Here is a 20,805-nt window from a genome sequence, read left to right as displayed (position 1 = left end):
CTACAATAAAACTGCATAATACTTCTCATCAGCTATATTAGCTCTACAGCATAAAACATTATTATACAAGACAGCCTTATATAAGTAAATTAATTACAATGTTCAAATGTATCCCTAAACTTACAAAAAAACAGACCAATAATAGATATTGTGACATCAGAAATGGGGGCCGAGTCACGTGACAGCGCAGACGCGTAAAATATGTTTATGATATTTTACGCGTACGGCGAATTCTGAATAGTGAGCTCTTTAGCTCTTCCCGTAGTCTCATTTCTATTAATATATATTATAGCTAGTCCAAATCGCATTACATTTGGTAGCACCTCAAGTTCGAAAACCCGCGCTTCCTCATCAACGACTGACTGACCGACAGACAAACTGGTTAATATATATATATAAAAAAAAAAAAAAAAAAAAAAAAAAAAAAACAGTAACCATGACTGGAATGTCGCCATACGAATCGGCAATGAGATTCAGCCCGACACTGGCACCAGACGAGGACAATGCAGAGAAGGTGGCAATTGCCGTTGGACCCTGGGTGAGAGATACTGAGGAACACTTTATCCACGCAAAGCTAGACGAGAGTGAGTGGGTATTTGTAGCCTCACACAAGATCCCAACAGACAAGAAAAACGAGTACCGCAGACACTGTACAGAACACAACAAGGACCACCGCGACTGGGGAACGTTCAAGGAGTTCCTGACAACTACATACTCGCGTGCAGTGTCATACTATGACACACTGCACAAATACTACCACCTACAACAGCCTGGGACATTAGAGACCTTAGAGGAGTTTGTGGTGCAATTCAAGTACCTCGCGGAAATTCTGGAATTCAAACTCTCAGACAGGCATGTGACCACGACCTTCCTCATGAAGCTACCACCAATGCTCAACCAGCAGATTCTGAGCGAATCGACAAGCTCGACAGTATACGAGATTGATGCACTGACTTCCCGTGCCAGAGCCTTCCTGCGCATTCATGGCCGTCATGATAATACAGCTATGAATGTGGATGCAATAATGGTGAATGCAGTGCAGACAGAAAGGAGACGCAGTGGCCTGCCGCCATTTGCAAGTGTCTCCAAGCAGTCGGGCTGTACCAAGGAGATGTTTGAGAAGTGGGCTGCCAACAACGTGTGCCTTGGGTGTGGCAGTGATGAACACAAGTGGCATCGCTGCCCTAAGAATACACACCCAAAAGCAAGAAGGGCATGAGTGGATGTGAGTCCTCTGCCCTTATCATCTCTGAAATTGCCGTTTGCCCCCCAAATAAAACCGCTATTAACAGACAAACCTCACCTGAGCCCCAACTGATTTTAAATGCAACTATAGACACCAAAGCCATCCGTGTGCTCATCGACAATGGATCACAAATTACCATCATCAACGAACAGACCCGCGACCGACTTAAACTGAAATCCGAACGACTACAACACAGCCAACCAATACAACTGGCCAATGGCGCACACTACAAGGACTGCACCGAGTCGTGCACAGTAACGCTGCGCCTCCTGAGCAACCTAACAATTACAGTACATTGCCTTGTTCTCCCAGTTTCCGAAGATATAATATTAGGAAATAATTGGCTAAAAAAACACAAGGCCACGATCCACAGCCACCTTGACAAGGTGACATTTGACTATGGCGGGAAAAGCTGGTCCATCCGGGGTAATGCAGAGCCTCGGACCGACGAGGACCAGCTGAAGCCTATGTCAATCAGTGCACTGAAAACTGCACGTGCAAACGACCAAATTGAGGAATGGGGATGGCTACGAATTACATTCCCTGACAACGATACCAATCCAGCAATCCATGTGGCAGCAACCACGACGACACAAGACAGGGCGCTACAGGAGCTACATGCCAGATACACCCAAGTCCTTGATCAGCCGCCCTCCAAACGACCACCACCAGGCGGCCCTGAGATGGAAATCCATGTACATGAGGGCACAGCACCTGTGACCAAGGCACCATACCGCCTGTCACATGCAGAGATGGATGAACTAGACCGACAAGTGACTGACTTACTTGCAAAGGGGTATATCCGCCCGTCATCTTCCCCATGGGGTGCACCAGTCCTCTTTGTCAAGAAAAAGGATGGATCAATGCGCCTGTGTGTTGACTACCGTGGCCTGAACGCAGTGACGATAAAAGATGCATTCCCAATGCCGCGTATAGACGATTTGCTTGACGACACCCGTGGCGCAAAAGTTTTCTCGAAAATCGATTTGGTACAGGCTTACCACCAGGTGCGAATTTGCAATGCAGACATCGCCAAAACTGCCTTCCGCACAAAACAAGGGTCATTTGAATTCACAGTTGTACCTTTCGGGCTGACAAATGCCCCTGCCGTCTTCCAACGTGTCATGAACCATGCGCTGCGCAACCTACTTGGCAAAACGTGCATCGTGTACCTAGACGACATCTTAGTCTTTTCAAAGAATGACGCCGACCATGCAAAAGATCTCGAGGATGTACTCGCCTGCCTCAAGGAGCACAACCTGCACACAAAACCCGAAAAATGTGCATTCTTCAAAGACACAGTCGACTTCCTTGGGTTTGTCATTTCAGGCAAGGGTATTGCGACTGACCCACGCAAAGTAGATGCCGTTAAAGAGTGGCGCACGCCAGAGACAATTACAGACATCCGCGCATTCCTTGGATTAAGCGGCTACTACCGCCGGTTTATTAAAAACTATGCTAGAATAGCACTACCGCTGACCGATTTGCTATGCAATACCGACTTTTCGTGGAACGACCAGGCTGACAGGGCTTTCACCGAGCTGAAGCAGCAACTATCCACAGCACCAATACTCCATCAGTATGATCCAACTTGCGAAACGAGAGTCGAGACAGATGCATCCGGCTCTGCAATTGGCGGTGTCCTACACCAACGACATGACAAGGTGTGGTGCCCAGTGGCATTCTATTCGGCAAAGCTGGGACCAGCACAGCGCAACTATGCAGTCCACGAGCAAGAACTTCTTGCAATCATTCGTGCACTGGTCCTCTGGCGGCATTACCTACATGGCATCAAGTTTGAAGTGATTACAGACCACAAATCAATCGAGTTCCTTAAGACGCAAAACAACATATCCCCGCGCCAGGCCCGCTGGCTGGATATCTGGCAGGAATTCGACATGAAAATCATTTACCGCAAGGGCGCTCAAAATGCAGTTGCTGACGGCTTGTCACGCTCACTCGAATCGCAACCCGACAACATAGTATACGCAGCGTCACATTCAGGCAAGGTGCCACACATGGCACTGACGCCACCGACAGGACTGACTGCACCAGCTATACCACTAAATGATGCCCCGCTGAACAACACGAGTAAAAACGATGACGCCGCACACACATCCGTACCTATACCTATGCCCATACCCATGCCCAATATCAAGACAACCACTCCAGCTGCACAGACAACGAATTTTCCGCCAACGCCAGCCGTGGTCGACAGAACATATTTGACTGCCGATGAGCGCAGAGAACTAAACCGTGCTGAATATGTGCGCAAGTCGCTGCACTACAAGAACTACCAACGCGGATGTCGCGCTGAAGCCGAAACAGAAGCCAAACGAACACAAGAGACAGTGGCTGCAGAAACGACGAGTGCAACCATGGAGACTGACCAGCCAAAGGACAATACGCACAACGACGACCTGATAGACCAATTTGAAAAATGGAAACTGTGCGCACTGTTTGTGCCACGCACAACTGCCAACAGCATGGAGGTTCAGCTGCTACACGACGATGCGACGATGCCTTGCAAGGCATATCCAGATGACGCTGGATTTGATGTATACTGTATAACCAAGTTTGTGCTCGAGCCCAAGGCCCAACACCTTGTCCCATTAGGCATCGCCGCCAAGGCGCCAATAGGCACATACCTGCGCATTGCCCCACACAGTAGCCTGGCTGCCAAGGGTGTTGTGGTGCTCGGAGGAATAGTCGACGGGGGCTACCGCGGTGAGATTTCAGTACTCCTGTTCAACACAGGCAATATAGAGATTCCGTTCGCTGCACATGACCGCATAGCACAGTTGATTCCAACCAAGATCGCACACTCACACATCACTGAGGTCAAGTCCTTTGAGGAGACAGCCGGTGGAGCCAACGGGTTCGGCTCTTCAGGAAAAGGGGGGAGGATAGCAGTCCGCATGGCTGCTGTCAAAGCGCTAACGCTGAAGACGAGCGCGAACCCTGAGAACTCCTACAAGGGCGACAGCAAGTTGGAGAAAATTATGGAGAGGGTTAGTAGTGGCGAAGAACCAACATCCAGAGCCGAGCGCGACATTACAAACAAATTCCATGCACAGGGTGGTGTCCTGTTCAAGAAAGGACGCCGCTGCGTCGGAACAAAGCAAGACAGATCACTACTGCTGGCCGAGTTCCATGATGCTGCAATACACCCGGGTATAAAAGCAACATACGACAAGCTGAGTGAACTATTCTATTGGCCAGGCATGTATGTGGATTGCGAGAATTATGTCACAACGTGTGACCTGTGCCAAAGAGTCAAAGGCAGCAACAGGCCAAGCGATGGACCGCTACAGCCGCTACAGATCCCGCGACGCAACTGGTCAAGTGTGAGCATGGACTTCATTGTCAGCCTACCTAAGACAAAGGACGGATATGATGCAATCATGGTCGTCGTTGACCGCCTGTCCAAGATGGCACACTTTGTACCAACACACAATGCCGCAACCGCCCAGACAACCGCCGACCTGTATTTCAAGACCATCTACCGCCAACATGGCCTGCCCGAGTCCATAATATCAGACCATGATCCGAAATTCCGCTCTGCATTCTGGATGGCACTGTGGAAGCAAACTGGAATGCAACTCAACATGTCCACTGCCGGCCATGCACAAACTGATGGACAGACTGAGCGTGTGAACCAGATACTGGAGTCAATGCTGCGTGCGACGTGCAACAATTACCAAAACGACTGGAACCAACACATAGTGCATGCAGAGTTCGCCTATAATAGTCGCAGCAACAGCTCGACACAGCACAGCCCATTCTATGCAAATTATAGCTTCCAACCATTGAACGCCGCCACCATCGCCTTCAACATGGAAACTGCTGAGCCCAATACCGACGCCGACGATACAATCCTGAAGATTAAACAGATTAGCGAAATAGTCAAGGAAAACATCAAATTCGCACAGCTACGCATGATCAGAAACCACGACAAGAAGATAACCTCACCCGACATTGTGCCAGGCGATGAAGTAATGATCTTGACGAACTTTACAATGCCACCTTACCTGCGTAACCGGTCCAGCAACTCACTGCAACATAAATGGGCTGGGCCCTACAAGGTCGAAGAACAGATCGGCCGAAATGCATTCCGCCTCAAACTCCCACTCGACATGCGCATTCACCCGGTCATTTCGTGGTCACACCTAAAAAAATACCATGCTGCCGACGATCACCGTGCCGCACTCCGCTCTGAACCACCACCTGTAGAAGTTGCAGGACACCTCGAGTATCAGGTCGAAAAGATTGTTGACGACCGTGTGTGGAGGCGAAAACGCCAATACCTGGTGCAGTGGGAAGGATATGGAATAGAAGGACGAACATGGGAGGACAAGAGTAGCGTGGATGAGACAGAAGCATATGAACGATATTTAACCGCGCGCGCTATCGCCAAGACCGACGGAGTCTGATCTTAAGTAGGGGCGAATGTGACATCAGAAATGGGGGCCGAGTCACGTGACAGCGCAGACGCGTAAAATATGTTTATGATATTTTACGCGTACGGCGAATTCTGAATAGTGAGCTCTTTAGCTCTTCCCGTAGTCTCATTTCTATTAATATATATTATAGCTAGTCCAAATCGCATTACAGATATATTAAATTTAGAGAAACACATAGTTACCATTTTTCTAAGACAAAACCAACTATATTATATGGTAAGAAGAATGATCTTATATATAACATGTTTGTATTTTTGAAAAATGAATATGGAGCAATTTCAAATTTCAAGATATCAAATCAAAAAGGTAAATACATTCTACAAGCCAAAAGATCTATGATTTCTGATATTGATGTTTTTTCTGATGTGGTGAACTTCTCAAATAAAGTTACCTCCATCCAATTTAAAGATATTAATGAGAGGGAAGTTACACTATTAGTTATGTTAGTGTGAGAAATATAGGGTTGAATTTATAAAAGGTTTTATTAGTAATGTTTCTAAAATACTACTAGGGCTAGTGTAACATCAGAAATGGGGGCCAAGTCACGTGACAGCGCAGACGCGTAAAATATGTTTATGATATTTTATGCGTATGGTGAATTCTGAATAGTGAGCTCTTCAGCTCTTTCCGTAATCTCATTTCTATTAATATATATTATAGCTAGTCCAATTCTCATTACATTTGGTAGCACCTCGAATTCGAAAACCCGCGCTTCCTCATCAACGACTGACTGACCGACAGACAAACTGGTTAATATATATATATAAAAAAAAAAAAAAAAAAAAAAACAGTAACCATGGCCGGAATGTCGCCATACAAATCGGCAATGAGATTCAGCCCGACACTGGCACCAGATGAGGACAACGCAGAGAAGGTGGCAATTGCCGTTGGACCCTGGGTGAGAGATACTGAGGAACACTTTATCCACGCAAAGCTAGACGAGAGTGAGTGGGTATTTGTAGCCTCACACAAGATCCCAACAGACAAGAAAAACGAGTACCGCAGACACTGTACAGAACACAACAAGGACCACCACAACTGGGGAATGTTCAAGGAGTTCCTGACAACTACATACTCGCGTGCAGTGTCATACTATGACACACTGCACAAATACTACCACCTACAACAGCCTGGGACATTAGAGACCTTAGAGGAGTTTGTGGTGCAATTCAAGTACCTCGTGGAAATTCTGGAATTCAAACTCTCAGACAGGCATGTGACCATGACCTTCCTCATGAAGCTACTGCCAATGCTCAACCAGCAGATCCTAAGTGAATCGACAAGCTCAACAGTATATGAGATTGATGCACTGACTTCCCATGCCAGAGCCTTCCTGCACATTCATGGCCACTATGATAATACAGCTATGAATGTGGACGCAATAATGATGAATGCAGTGCAGACAGAAAGGAGACGCAGTGGCCTGCCACCATTTGCAAGTGTCTCCAAGTAGTCAGGCTGTACCAAGGAGATGTTTGAAAAGTGGGCTGCTGATGATGTGTGCCTTGGATGTGGCAGTGATGAACACAAGTGGCATCGCTGCCCTAAGAAAGCACACCCAAAAGTGAGAAGGGCATGTGTGACATCAATTATTGCAATGTCACGTGACAATTGCAATTGGGAATTTGTGATTGTTTGAAATTGTGATTGTTTACAATCGCAATTTCTATTTTCACGGGCGATAGTTTCGAATAGATAAGCGGAGCTCTTTAAGCTCCCTTATAGTGGATTTTTAATAAAATTAGTTAGTACGAATAAGTTTTATTACACACAGATCCTTCAGTCTGGGGCACAAGGCATTGAGTGTACTCTGTTTTTTCTGCTGCTCCTTCTGGCTGCTTATGAATTGCTGGCATTCCAAAGCAATGTACTCACTTTCATTATCCTCCTCATTCTCAAAACTCTCTCTGTATTTGATTTTCAAGTATTCCAAGCGCTTAAAGCATATATTCTCAGCTGTCAAATCATTCTTTAGCATTTTCTCCCATGCAAATCTAGGATCTGCATAGTCCAAGTCCAAGTATTCCAGTGTTTCAAAAAACACGTTTGGAAGGCTCTGCAAGGTATTCAACTTGAGATTCAGCGACAAGTGCACAAGCTCACAGGAAAACTGTGCTGCAGTAAAAGTCATAGGGGAGGGGATGCTGATGTGAACAAGCTGATCAATGTAAAGACTAACCAACTCATCATAAAATGCAATCTTATTATTACAATCATAATAACCTATCTTTAACTTAGTCACACTTGGAATATGCTGTTTTATACTGGCTGCTAGATTTTTGCTGTGCTGCATTGAGATATTAAAAGCACCATCTAAAGGGTCCCTAAATTCACTAATGCCAATGTAAAGCTGTGTAATGTGTGGGCACTTTAACGTCTTAAAATCAATAAATTCTTCCAGCATATCAAATGTTGGGACTGTAATGCTCAATTCCTGGAGAGCTGGGAACTGTAATCCAATTGAACTCCCAATGCTTTGCATATCAGAACTATATGATTCAAACTCTAACTTGTGCAGGCTAGAAAACACAATAGTTTCTGTCTGCTTGGTATTTGCCAGCTTGCTCCAAGAAAATATGCTAGTGACATTGCTTAGCACCAGTGTCTGCAACTTCTGGCAGCACACATGTGGAGTGTACTGCACATCACACATATTGATATTGAGTGTTGTGAGCTGGGTAAACTCAGTTGGCTTTGCTGATTCGGCAAATGTAAATGGTTGATAGCTGTGAAAATACTTTAAATTGCATGAATACAGTTGTGCCAATAGACCAGCCATATCAAATATAGGGGCATTATCATGATACATCATATTGTCCAAACTATCCACACCTGGCATGTACTTTGCCATTTGCTGAGCAAATTTATTTGCATTGTCCATAATATCAGACTGAGATTTGCTGCCAATGTCGTTATTGTTGTTGTCCAGGTAGCCGCTGATGTTGAGTGCGCTGACTCTGCTCCAGTCACTCATTTCAAATGAGAATATTGAATTTGCTTCAGCAACCAGGGAGCAATAATATTCAATATTATCAATATTGATGGTCACAGTTTTTACTAGGTGTGTGTTTCCAGTAGCCTTAATCAGCCCAATATTAGTATTAATGAGCTTGTCTTCAACAGCAGTGTCATGCAAGTTGTAATGCGATTTGGACTAGCTATAATATATATTAATAGAAATGAGACTACGGAAAGAGCTGAAGAGCTCACTATTCAGAATTCGCCGTACGCGTAAAATATCATAAACATATTTTACGCGTCTGCGCTGTCACGTGACTCGGCCCCCATTTCTGATGTCACATAAGCAATGATATCTTTTTTTGGGGGAGGGCAAATTTTGTTCTGAATATTTACATGTATATTTAGTAAATAAGTGCTATGCACTGTGTAAAGGTAAATAAAAGAGAGCATATTGCTTTGGTCACTGTGTGACTTATTGTTTGTGTGGCTAAACAGCCAAGGCTGATTAATCAGTTGATCACCATCAACCAATGATATTAATCAAAAGGATATTTATTTCTTCCAAGAACAATTCTTGGCTGCCTAATAGCCACTTCTTATATGCTCTCCCTGGCATGTAAATAAACTATAATAAAACCTACACCATTGCTTACTTGCCATGCACGTAATCAATTAATCTCAGTAAGGCAACATGCAAAGCCATGTGCCTTAACTGTGGCATATCATTGGAGTCAATTCACAAACTGATTTGTATAGCATTGGATGTCAGTGCTTTAAAGGCATGTTCACAAAATGAATAATCTCCAGCAATGACATGTACAGGATGCTGCTTCCATTATTGCTAAAATCCCATGTATAAATAAGACATGGTTTCTCGAATATTCAGTTGGTAGTTCTTTAGACACTCTTGCTCCTTTTTTACTCACAACTGCAAACATCTTTATTTTATTTACCAGCAACCATCATTTTCAACATGCAGCTCTTCTAATTCACCACTCTTGCCCTGATTGCTGTTGCTGCCACTGCTGTCGTGTGTGCTGACGCCTGTGCAGATGCCATTTTTGACAGGTTTGGAGTGTGTCATTACCCAAAGCAACCCTCTTGGTGCACAAAAAGAGTGCAAAAAATATTTCAGGCTGGCAGAACACAAAGAAACCCACTGCATTTTCATTTTTCCATCTCTTTTTTTCAACTGGCAGGGCTTTTTTGCTGCCCTTTTCCATCTATTTGCATGTCTCATTTCATATAAAAAAGGCGCTCACTTTCCAAAATATTTTTTGGTTCCCTATCTCCCTCCCAACAACCACCACTTCCTCTAAAATACTACCACCTTTTTTCTAATACACACATATTTTCCTAATATTAGGGCATCACGACTACAGTACACGCGCGCACACGCAGCAGCATCAGCTTTGACTTCAACATGGATTATCGGTTCACAATACACAACTTTTGTGGGAGGGGATCAGACACATACAACAGTTTTTGCACAGCGTCATCCATTGCACTACACCAGCCCATATATTATATCCGCCGTCTACCACAGCCACGCTCATTCGCACATCACAAAAAATAATGTGTCTAGTAAACACTTGGTAAGATATCTGCAACTGGTCTCATCAATGTCATGTCTGGGATGTCTGGGTATATAAGGGGACCTAAAGAACACCCTTATAATAAAAATCGGGCCGGTTCCATTCCGTAAGACCTGTAACTGTGGTATATACGGGGGCCCACAGAACATTTGTTCAATAGGTATCCGGCTGGTGATACGCCTAAGACCTGAAATCAGAGGCAGCAGAATAGGAGAAGGGCGGGGTTTACCCATATACCTTCTCCAGATTGCCAGCGTCTGGATGGGCTCCTCATAAAATCACAACATGGGCATGGCTAGAAAGAGTAGCGCATGTACCAAACCCAAAGACATGACAACCAGTTGCAAATATCTCTGAGCGTCCAACGACATTTTGCACTCGAAGCTCTATGAGCTCCAAACAGCTATCATTTGCACGGTGATGATTTTAAATGGCGCTTTACTTTTAACTGTGCTAATTTTTGTCTTTGCCGCTCATCATGGCAGAAAATAAAACCACTGTACATACCACACCCAAAATCCCATTGAAAAATATAATTACAAAAATTAGACTGAAAAAGCCAAGAGAATGAATTTTGTAAATATCGCTCGAAAAAATCAGATAATATTAGAATAATAAATTGCATAATTTTAGTTTGCATGCACTTTTGCAGCCGCTGATTTAGTCTGTGTTTTAGTTGATCATGTGCAACAGCCATCGAACACGAATACATGTACAACTATTGGGCACCTGTCCAGGTTAATCTGCGTTGTGCTTAGTTTGCTGTTTAGTTGATAAGAGAGCATTGGTAAAAATAAATATAAAATAAGAGATGACAGCAAGCATACAAACAATGTGGCTGTATTGACATTCGCTTGGGATTGCGATTGGTATTGGAGACCATTGCAGCAAAAAGCTGTTGCAGCAAAAAAATGCTTCAGCTTTTTGTTAAGAAAAACAGGAGATATTGGAGAGTGTACAGCTAATGATACATTCAATTAGGAGTTATTCGTTAGGATCGAGATGGGCATATTCACTTAGATAATCTATGGCCCCATTTATACAGCCTGTTCTGCAGAACCACATCTAGTGCAGCTCAAAAATAGCAACGTTAATGTAATGCTGCGCAGCCTGAAGACATGGAAGTAGATGTCGAGGTTGAGGATCGTAAAACAAGGTTCCATCTGCATGCCGGTTGATAGGATACTAATTGGATCATGCAGGCGTAAATTAGGTAAGCATCATAATGATGCCCAGACATGCTCCCCATTTTGCAATGCACACGCGTGAGTGCACATACACGAAAACCACAACACTGACTTGCCAAAATACCAGTCTTCTTGCAGAAGAATTAGTTTTTGTCAACGGAGTGCACAATTGGCAATGTGCACAACAAGGGCGACAAGGCACATATACAGGACAAGGCGGGCGCTAGCAACATTTTATAAAAGTTAGTAATAAAACTCTTTGTAAAATCACCCCTACTTTTCTAACACTAGACAACTAGTGCTTTTCACACCCCCTCTTACATAGCATTATTACAAAAGAAATCAAAAGTATAATTAAGGTCGGGTTTGGCACATGCATATGTGTGTGTATGCCATCCTCGACCCTGCCCTGTCTTACACACTAGCCGTTATAATCACTAATGCCGAGTACTGACTTTTCTGCAAGCAGCTCGAATATTGAGTGTTTTGGTGTCGCAATCTTTGTGCATGCGTGCATGTTATAAAAGGGCGATCATATTTGGATAATATTATTGAATCCCTGGTCTAATACTCTATAATCTTCTTTGCCTTCTATCAGTTGGCATGCAAAAGAAAAGCAGTCACTTGAATCTCAATCTCAACATTCACATCCATGTTATTTGGCTGTGCAACATTGTGTGTAAAGGCTAAAAAGGTTGTTTCAATAAAAGCCAAGTTGGGCAGAACAAAATAGAATAGAATAAATAAAACCAATGAAGTAAAGAATACATATTAGAAATAAATAAATAAATGGCTGTAAATATGTCCATTCATTCTAAGCCAAGAGGAGGGAGTAGATGCGAGTGTCATAAAACTATTTTTCTAACAAGAGCCGAGGGTGTGTAATGCACAAATTATGCGAATGCTTATTAAAATGGTTGCCCCAATAGCTCCTGAACTGTAACACCCATTTGAACCTGGTCATCCTCGCAGACACACGCGGGGATGTCATCAACAGCGCCCAGCTCCAGCGACTGCCCGCGTTGCTGCCTCCTTTTCCCTGGGCGCGCGCATAGCATCCACCAGCACCTCAACGCTACCGGCCCAAACCACCCTGCCGACCCGCTGTGGCGGCATCACCAGCACCTGCAGCAACACAACTACCCTCAACCGGCCCTTCTCTGGTCCGGAACTGCCCTGAACCTGCGCGACCATCAACTGCAGCATCTCTCGCCGCATGGCCATATCGAGCACCAGCTCAGACGCAATATCCTGCAGCTTAAAGTTGTGCGACTTCAGCGCCAATTGTGCCAAGGAATTAACCATTTCGGGCATCTGAATGTCCAACGCCGCCTCACTGTCTGCACTCCCGTCAGGATTAGTCCCAGAATAACAGGTGTGTTGCCATTTCTTCTTTTGTCGGTGTGCGTAGCATAAATCTAACCCGTACTGCAATTGGTCCACCAGATGCAAAAGTACCCGGTATGTGCCGAGTGCTGTTCCGACGCTAATTGCGAGGTAATACCGGCTATCATCTATGCTAGCAAAAGAATATTGAAAGTGTGTAAAAAATACTAAATTGTAAAATGCAAACTGTGAATTGGAAAGGAAAGAAAAAATGATAAAGTAAATTAAGAAATAAGAAAGAATAACGTTAAAATGGAATCATTTGGCAAAATAGCAGAAATCGAAAATTATGGATATAATCAACCTTCAGTAAAATTGGTCAATGTGCGAGTTTAAAAGCATTTGTTGTTTACAGTTAAAGTGATCGGTGGATCGGTGGATCTGTAAACAAGAGGTACAGACAAGAGTTAAAATATTTATATTTTACTCATATTTTCTTCAAGTTTAATAAAATTTTAATTCTTTGCAGTTGATTTTTTGGGTCGTAAAAAGATTTATTAAAAACAAAAAACCTAAAGTGCTAGCTTCTTGAATGACCCAGCATTGATCTCGTCCTCAGCTGGTCGCTTAAGCTGGCCATTATCTTCTTTGAGGAGCTCAATCGCCTTGGGGTGCATATACTCAGGAGCAGCGTCCCAGTTAATCTGTCGAACAAATGTGCTGTCTGACCAGAGCCGGTGGCTTATAACCTTGTTTTCTGGTTCAAACAGAAACCGGCGCATTGCACAAATGAGCTTTTTGAGCCCAGGGCTAATACCATCAACACTGAACCCTTTCAGCAAGACAGCATCCTCTTGGATCAAGCCCCACCTTGTGATGGCGAGGGATGGAGAGTCCAGGAATTTGAAGCCCTGAACGTCATCCCTCTTAGTGTCAGCTGGGCGCACTGCATCCATAACGACATAGAAAACACTCTCCATGTCGTCAAGGATTCCCCGGATGGGGCTGCTGCTGAGCATGGGAATTCCCATGAAAAGCGGCGTCCCTGTAAATGGGTCCTTGGCCACCTCCACCTGTCCCACTGTTGTTGCATTGAACCCCCACTGTTCGGCAACATCAATGTGCTTGAGTTGGGTTGGGTCAGTGTCCCTGGCAGCATCCTCAGCAGTGCCCCAGCCAATGACCTTGGCACAGCCCCAGTCAATGACATACACTTTGTCGTTTTTGATGCACACATTCCCTGCCGAGATGTCCCTGTGCAGGACACCGGTGTCATTTGCCTGGGCAAGACACAGGGTCAGCTGCTTGACAAAGCCAGGAACCAGCTCAGCCTTCTGATTGTCGGTCTTGCCTTTCAGATACTCGGCCATTGACTGGCCGCAGTACTCCATGAGCACGAACTCCAGCCGGTATCCATTGAGGTTGCTGATGAGCAGGCCCTTCGAAAAGATCTCAGGAATACCTTCGACTGGTCTCTTGTTGAGGATGGCGTATGCGGCGCCCTCGGGCAAACGATTGACTGGGGTCCAGGAAAGCTTCAGCACAGCATCATGCTTCCCATTGAATTTCCCCCTGAATAAATGGACATGGCGCCCAATCATGTATGAATAACGCGCTATTGTCTCCTTGATACAAAATAGAGCAGCGCCATCCTTGACATCCTTGACATTCTTGACATCTTGGGAAACCGAGTATAAGACTTCGATCTTCGAATCGCCCTTGCTCTCCACATCGACTTCCTGCGAAAAAAAGAAAGAGTCAGATTCCTCTGAGACATCGCAGAAATGCCCGAAAATGTCCGACTCAAGAGTCAGCAGGAACCAGAACTGCATGAGGCATGACTGAATTCTTTTAGCTCCATCAGACGTCCAATAATTCGTATCAAAGCATAGCTCGCCGAGCTCGACGATGTACAGTTTGTCACGATAATATGCGTGAAGCGTCAGGATGTGCCCATGGAGGTAGAAGACAGGCGCAAACGTGCGGGTTGCCTGCTGATCATTAAGTAAATGTCCATAATCTGCGAGCTGGCCACGAGTATCCTCTGGGGTTCTAATGGGGTTTGGATCCATCTTGGCCTCGAGTATAGCATGGACGGAATGAATGTCACGTCTCTTGTAGTTGTGATAAAACGCGATATCTGGCTTGTGCGGAGTGCCTAGTATAGCATCACTCTGATGGTCCTTCAGACTAACCCTGCAGTCTGGGATTGGAGTTCCGCCTGCTGGAATATCTCCATTTGCGACACCAACCACATCGATCATCGCTTCAAAGAGGAAGATAAAATATTCGACCAAGCGAGCTTCCTTAGTCAACCCCATCAACTTCGGGTAAGATATGAAAACGTCAGTAAAGGGCAAACCCCTGAGTCTGGTTTCCGAGCGACCTGTATTGGCTACGATGCCTTTGCCATCAGCCACTGGCGACCCCCTGGCTATGCTGAGGAAGAGATCAGGCCAATCCTTGATGAAGCGTTCATACCGCTCCTTCACACCCAGCGATTCAACAAAGGCATTGAACAGATAGTTGTGTTTTATGTTATCGCCGAGACATTTCAGCAGCCGCTGACGGCGCTTATCGCGTACTTCGGGGGGCTCCGATTCCCCGGGCGGCAGTTCCTCCTTTTTTTGATTTCTCGAGGGCGTTTGGATAGTGCCGCCTGTCTTGCTGTTCTAATAAAAAAGAAAAAAGTTTTAAATTAGTGTCCGAACTAATTTTATATGCAAACAAAATAAACAACAACAAACAATTCATCAGTATCATAATAATTTGTTTATATTCAAAAGTACTTACGCCTGTTTGATTCGGCGGGGTCTTATTCAGAGGGGCTAGCTCAGACATCATTGAGAGAGAGAGCGTGTGTGTGATAAGCACTGAGGTATGGTAAAAGTAATAAAAAGTGAAGAAAAAACAAATTGAACGAAATGGTGCGAATTGGAAAAAAGCAAATATTAAAAGTAGAAGGTGGAAAGTTGCAAAGGTGAAAATTTGTTGCGATAGATTGCACCAAAAACAAAAAACAAAAAACAAAAAACTTAATATAAACAAAAAACTTTGAGCTTCTTATGCTTGCATTTGATTGGCTGAAATATGGAAACAAGAAATAATTATATTTACAGATTAATTTCCAATCGGCATTGTTCTTTTTCCTTGCGCATTGATTTTGAGCTTATATTATTTCTTTTGGGAGCATGGTGGCCCTGCCATTCACTGCTGCAAAAAATATGCTTCCCTGACGCGTACACTGAACCGGAGATGCGTTTATGCTCCATTGGCTGGCTATCGGACCAATTGAGACACAGAGCCACATGTTTCATATGTCCACGATGGGAGTATAAAATTCTGAATGTAAGAGAACCTTTACTTGGATCATTAAGACCCAGTCATGAGATCACTTGGTTGAAATGGTCAACAGACTCCAGTTGTATGGAACACCGTGATAGATAATATATTGGAGAAACAAAAAGTGTGGACGCCCACTATCAAGAGAAAGAAGCTGGAACCTAAATATGAGATGCGGCTGGAAGGAGCTGACAGAGGACATTCGCCATTTTATCAAACCACATCATTTAAACTCTTTAGTATAATTGGTCTCCCCACAAGAGGCATTGTTTTGTGTGCGTTGGGTGTTTTCTAATTTTTCATTTAATTCGTTCCAAGATAATATTGTTTTTATCTTGAAATCTGGGAGTTCTATGAATATTCTGGGAATATGAAGAGATAAACGCTATGTATATATTATTATGTATTGTAAAAGTGCTATGCACTGATGATGTGTGAGCGTAATGTGAATATTACTGGGTATAATATATATTATTATATTTGAGACCACGAAAAGAGCTCAAGATCTCATTATTATTAAATCGCTGTGCGCATGAAATATAACAAATATATTTCATGTGCCTACGTTGTCACGTGAGCAAGCCAAATTTTGGCATTACAACTGGTAAGTTGGTCTGACGGATTACTGTGAATACTAGAACAGTGAATTGTGATCCGAGGTAGCCAAAGCCTACCAAGGCAGTGGATTACCTGCCCTTAGGATTTTGTTTAGTTTTTCTCGCATTTAGTTTGCTTGCTATGTTTTCCCTCCCATGAGCTGGGCGTGCAGTTTTTGTAAGCTCTAAAGATTAAATGAGTTGATGGAGGATGGTGGTAGTAAAGCCTTTCTTATTAAAATTAAGCCTATGAGGGGTCTGAAAAGGCCCTATATCTACTGCCTCGATTGTCTTAGGGCTACCTTGGAGAGAAGAAATATATCCATTGAACGTTTAGGCTGGTAGAAGGAAGGGTAATAAAATATATTCCAAGCGCATGTGCTCTAATCAAATTTGCAATAGTATTTGCAAATTAAAGCGTTGATTGGATGGAGGCAGCAAATTTTATAAGCGGGAGAAAAAGGCATTTATGATATAATGAATTAAAAAAGGGGGCATTTCTAACATTTTCCCTTACTAAAAAGAATGAAGAAATTACAAGTTCGGAGTTCTGTTCGGGCCGACGCATTAGCGATCTATCAAATACGCTTTGTCCCTCTTTTTTATTTGACAAATGCAAGAGCGGATAATCGACGTGGAAAAATAAGCAAGGGACATAAAGGGATAGCGGAATATGCATGTACACCGAAGAAAAAAATAGCATGAAAAGGCAGGATAACTTTTTTCATCCAATTCTCGTTCGTTTATTTCATTCTCTCCACCGCTCTTGCTCTCTCTTTCAATTTATTATAAATATTATTATTGCGTTTTTCAATTCCTGGTTTGTTTTATTTTATTTTATAACTTTTTCTTGTACGATTACCATTTAACTCCGCTCTCACAGACCTTCGGCGAAATGCAGCTACCCACACAACCACTCTTTCCGACAGCGCCAACCACGCCTGGCCGCTCGCAAAGACAGCCGCAGAACAACCCCGATAATACTAACCATCAGCAACAGCAACAGCAATACGGTTTGTTGCCGCAGCCCTCATTAACAGCGCCCATCGGCATTCGTGCGCGGTCAGCGTCAGTTATAAACAGCATCAATGAGGCCAGCAGCAGCAACAGTACCCAAACCCAAATTCGCAACACTCTGCATCGGTATGATTCGGATCAACGCGGAACCAAGCGGCCGGCGGCAATGAACAGCCCGTGCGACTATTCAAAGCCGCACTCCATGCTTTCAACGCTCTCAACGCTCTCAACAATGTCGACACACTTGGTGCAGGGTGGACGGCAGGACACAGGCGAGTCCCATAACAGCGGCAGCCGGCGGAGCAGCATGAGCCTTGGTGAAGACCTGCAGCAGCAACAGCAACAGCAACAGCAGCGACAGCGGCACGCTAGGCGGCCCGAGAGCAAGCGGCACCACCATGACAACTCGCTGAAAGCGTACTCGCTGGCGCCGCGCAGCACAGCTCCGGGCGGTTGGTGCGAACCACAGCTGCCGCCGCCGCCGCCTCTGTGGTTTGACGCGCAGACACAGCTGCCAGCGCAGGACATTGTCGACGAGCTGCTCAGCCACACAGAGCTCGAGTTCAACATGATCAGCAAAGTCATTCACCCGCGCGCGTTCTTGACTGACTACCACGGCGGCCGTGTCAGCGCGTTTCTGCTGCTGACAGTCATGGCCAACAACACAATGTACAGCACCCACCGTGCCATTTTGGCACTGGGCGTCGCCACCGCCACAAAGATGTTTATCGACCGCGCAAAGGCCTTTGCCCCAGACGCCTTCGAGCACCCCGGCGTGTGCAACTGCCAGGCGCTGCTGCTTCTGACCATTGCGTACATGCATCAGGGCATGCTGGACGTCGCTAGCCACTACTCGAGTAAGTATGCACGTGCTGGCTGATTGTTTTTGTTTGGTTTTGTCGCTGTCGCTGTCACTAATCTATTTTTACCTTGGTACTTGGCACTGGCACTGTTCTAAATTTCACGTGTAGGCGCAACGCTCAAGATACTTGAGCAGCTGGGCGTCTGCAGGATCGACGACAGCGCCTTCGGCTCTGATGACGAGTGGATCTCCGAGTCGTCTTGGTTGGACCGCGAGCAGATCCGGCGTGTCATCTGGGCCAGCTTCACAGTCGACACGTTTCTCTCGCTGATGATGCACAAGCCGCCGTGCGTACCCGTCGACCTCAGTGGGGTCAACCGGCCGTGCGCGCCCACAATGTGGTACGTGGGCATGGACGCGTTCGACTCATCCAGATTTCCCAAGTTTGAGCCCAAGCCTGAGGACACAGCGTATGTGACGGCTATCAAGCAGATCAAAATGGGCGGCATGCCGTGGCGCATCAACGGCGCCACTGTGCAACTCAACTTTGCCATGCTGGGAAATGCCATCCTCAAGGGCGTTGTCGACCCGTACTGCCGCCAGGACCACCTGGACAGGCTCGTGGCCAACGCCCACCGGTCGCTGATGGACTGGGTCGGCGCCGCGCCCGAGATGCCCAGTGAGCCGACATTCGCTGAAGTCCAGCATACCCTGATGCTGCTCTCGGCCGCACTGTGCCTAAAGTCCGTTGTCACACCGTACCTGATCTCTCGCAGTCGCTGTGTCGCCGACGACAAGGCCAAGCCTCTGTCTGATGGCGCCGCTATCACTGAGAACGACGCGTTTGCCGCGCTCGGCGACATCAACTCTCCGGCGACCGTCGACCGGCTGCTCACAGACTTTCTGCGCACAGCCTGCAACGTGCACCGGTACGCGCGACTATCAACCGACATGATCAACAACAACGTTCCGCCAATGTTTCTCGCACACTCGCTGATGATCTCTGGTGGCATGCTCGCTGCCTGCGCCCACAGCGCTCCAACTATGGCGTTGCGCGACTACTTTGCTGCCGCCTGCATGTTCATTAAGGGCATGTGCCGAGACACAATGCGCAAATCTTTGCTCTTCCGCATTTCGTTGCATGAAATTGAGTGTGTCGAGGATATGGTGCGCTTCTTGCCGCGCAGACTGGACACCCTGCAGCTCGAACAAATCAGAGATGCGCTGGTGCCTGAGTCAATGGAGAAAGTTGTAAATAAGAGGTTCCGCACGCTGATCGGCATCATACGCGAGATCACCCGGATGCCGCCTGTGGAGAATGCCAGTGGTAGGATGCCGGCTGAGGATGATTCCCATGGAGCCGGCAATGGGGGCGCATCGTTGGAGCCAGCAGTAACTACAACGGCAGCAGCAGTAGCAGCATCAACGCTAACAGCAACAGCGGCAGCAAAGTTGGCGTCATCAGAACCGAGGACATTGGCTGCGCAGGGCAGTATTCCGCTGACCAGCGATTGGTGCGCGATCTTTGGCCGCCGCTCAGCATCGGCGTCGACTTCCCACCACCTGCACAATCAGAACCACCACCATCACCGCGCCAGTGGCATTGCCAGTGGTACCAGCATTGGCATTGGCGCGCGCACAACTAACCTCGAACGATCATTGACAATGTCCTCAGACACTACTAGCAGCGATAAATCCGACGCAGCATATTTTCCTTTGCCACTCGGCCACGAGATGGAGGCCACAGAAACAACAGCATCGGCGTCAGTGCTAGTGCCAGTGTCAGTATCAGCAGCACAAACAGCACAAACAGCGGCAGCGGTGACGGATGATGCGCAAAACAATAAAGTGTTTGACTGTAAGCTGACATTCACAGCCATCTCCAGTGTGCTTGTTGCATTGTCAGTGGCTGCCAAAGAAGAATACTTTTTTGAATTCCTCAAGGATATGTGGCCGGGTGGTCGAGAAAACTCAGCTTTGCCGTTGTCGCCGGCAGCTGCGGCTGTGGAAGTGGCAATGGCGGCGTCTCCGTCTAGCCAGGGCACCTCCCGCGCGGCACGCGCGCTATCAAATCGGGTTGGTGCCCTGGATATCCGGCCACCACCACCGCAGCAACCGCAACTTCCGCTCGACGACACATTAATGGACATTGTTTGGTCGTCTCCCAAACCCACCCACCATTCGATGCCCCCCACCATGGAATCTCCATCTTCTCCGAGAAGGCAGACTAAATCCATAAATCATCTTTTAAACTAGAATAAATTTTATTT

The 20,805-nt window shown here is 45.9% G+C and overlaps 4 protein-coding genes across 4 annotated transcripts; all 4 read left to right on the top strand.

Annotated features, from left to right (window-relative positions):
• Positions 1-7,484: 7,484 nt before the first annotated feature.
• BX661DRAFT_176388 (uncharacterized protein) lies at positions 7,485-8,283 on the top strand (the record flags this gene model as incomplete). Its single annotated transcript, XM_051534321.1, has 3 exons — positions 7,485-7,633; positions 7,685-7,717; positions 7,739-8,283. Coding segments are annotated over 3 exons (306 nt in total), but the record flags the coding sequence as incomplete, so codon positions are not given.
• A 3,991-nt stretch (positions 8,284-12,274) lies between these two features.
• On the top strand, positions 12,275-12,662 carry BX661DRAFT_176378 (uncharacterized protein; the record flags this gene model as incomplete). Its single annotated transcript, XM_051534320.1, has 1 exon — positions 12,275-12,662. A coding segment is annotated over exon 1 (183 nt), but the record flags the coding sequence as incomplete, so codon positions are not given.
• Positions 12,663-13,671: 1,009 nt separating this feature from the next.
• Positions 13,672-14,104, top strand: BX661DRAFT_176369 (uncharacterized protein; the record flags this gene model as incomplete). Its single annotated transcript, XM_051534319.1, has 1 exon — positions 13,672-14,104. A coding segment is annotated over exon 1 (266 nt), but the record flags the coding sequence as incomplete, so codon positions are not given.
• Positions 14,105-17,611: 3,507 nt separating this feature from the next.
• BX661DRAFT_195753 (uncharacterized protein) lies at positions 17,612-20,766 on the top strand (the record flags this gene model as incomplete). The annotated part of the gene is made up of 3 exons (XM_051537982.1): positions 17,612-18,590; positions 18,705-20,686; positions 20,755-20,766. 3 exons carry the CDS (start codon positions 17,612-17,614, stop codon positions 20,764-20,766), a joined length of 2,973 nt encoding a protein of 990 aa, XP_051395616.1.
• Positions 20,767-20,805: the final 39 nt, after the last annotated feature.

This window comes from Kickxella alabastrina (assembly GCF_025024165.1).
Source record: "Kickxella alabastrina strain RSA 675 chromosome Unknown BX661scaffold_1, whole genome shotgun sequence".
Taxonomy (NCBI): Eukaryota; Fungi; Kickxellomycota; class Kickxellomycetes; order Kickxellales; family Kickxellaceae; genus Kickxella; species Kickxella alabastrina.
This window is presented reverse-complemented; position numbering and strand designations above follow the sequence as displayed.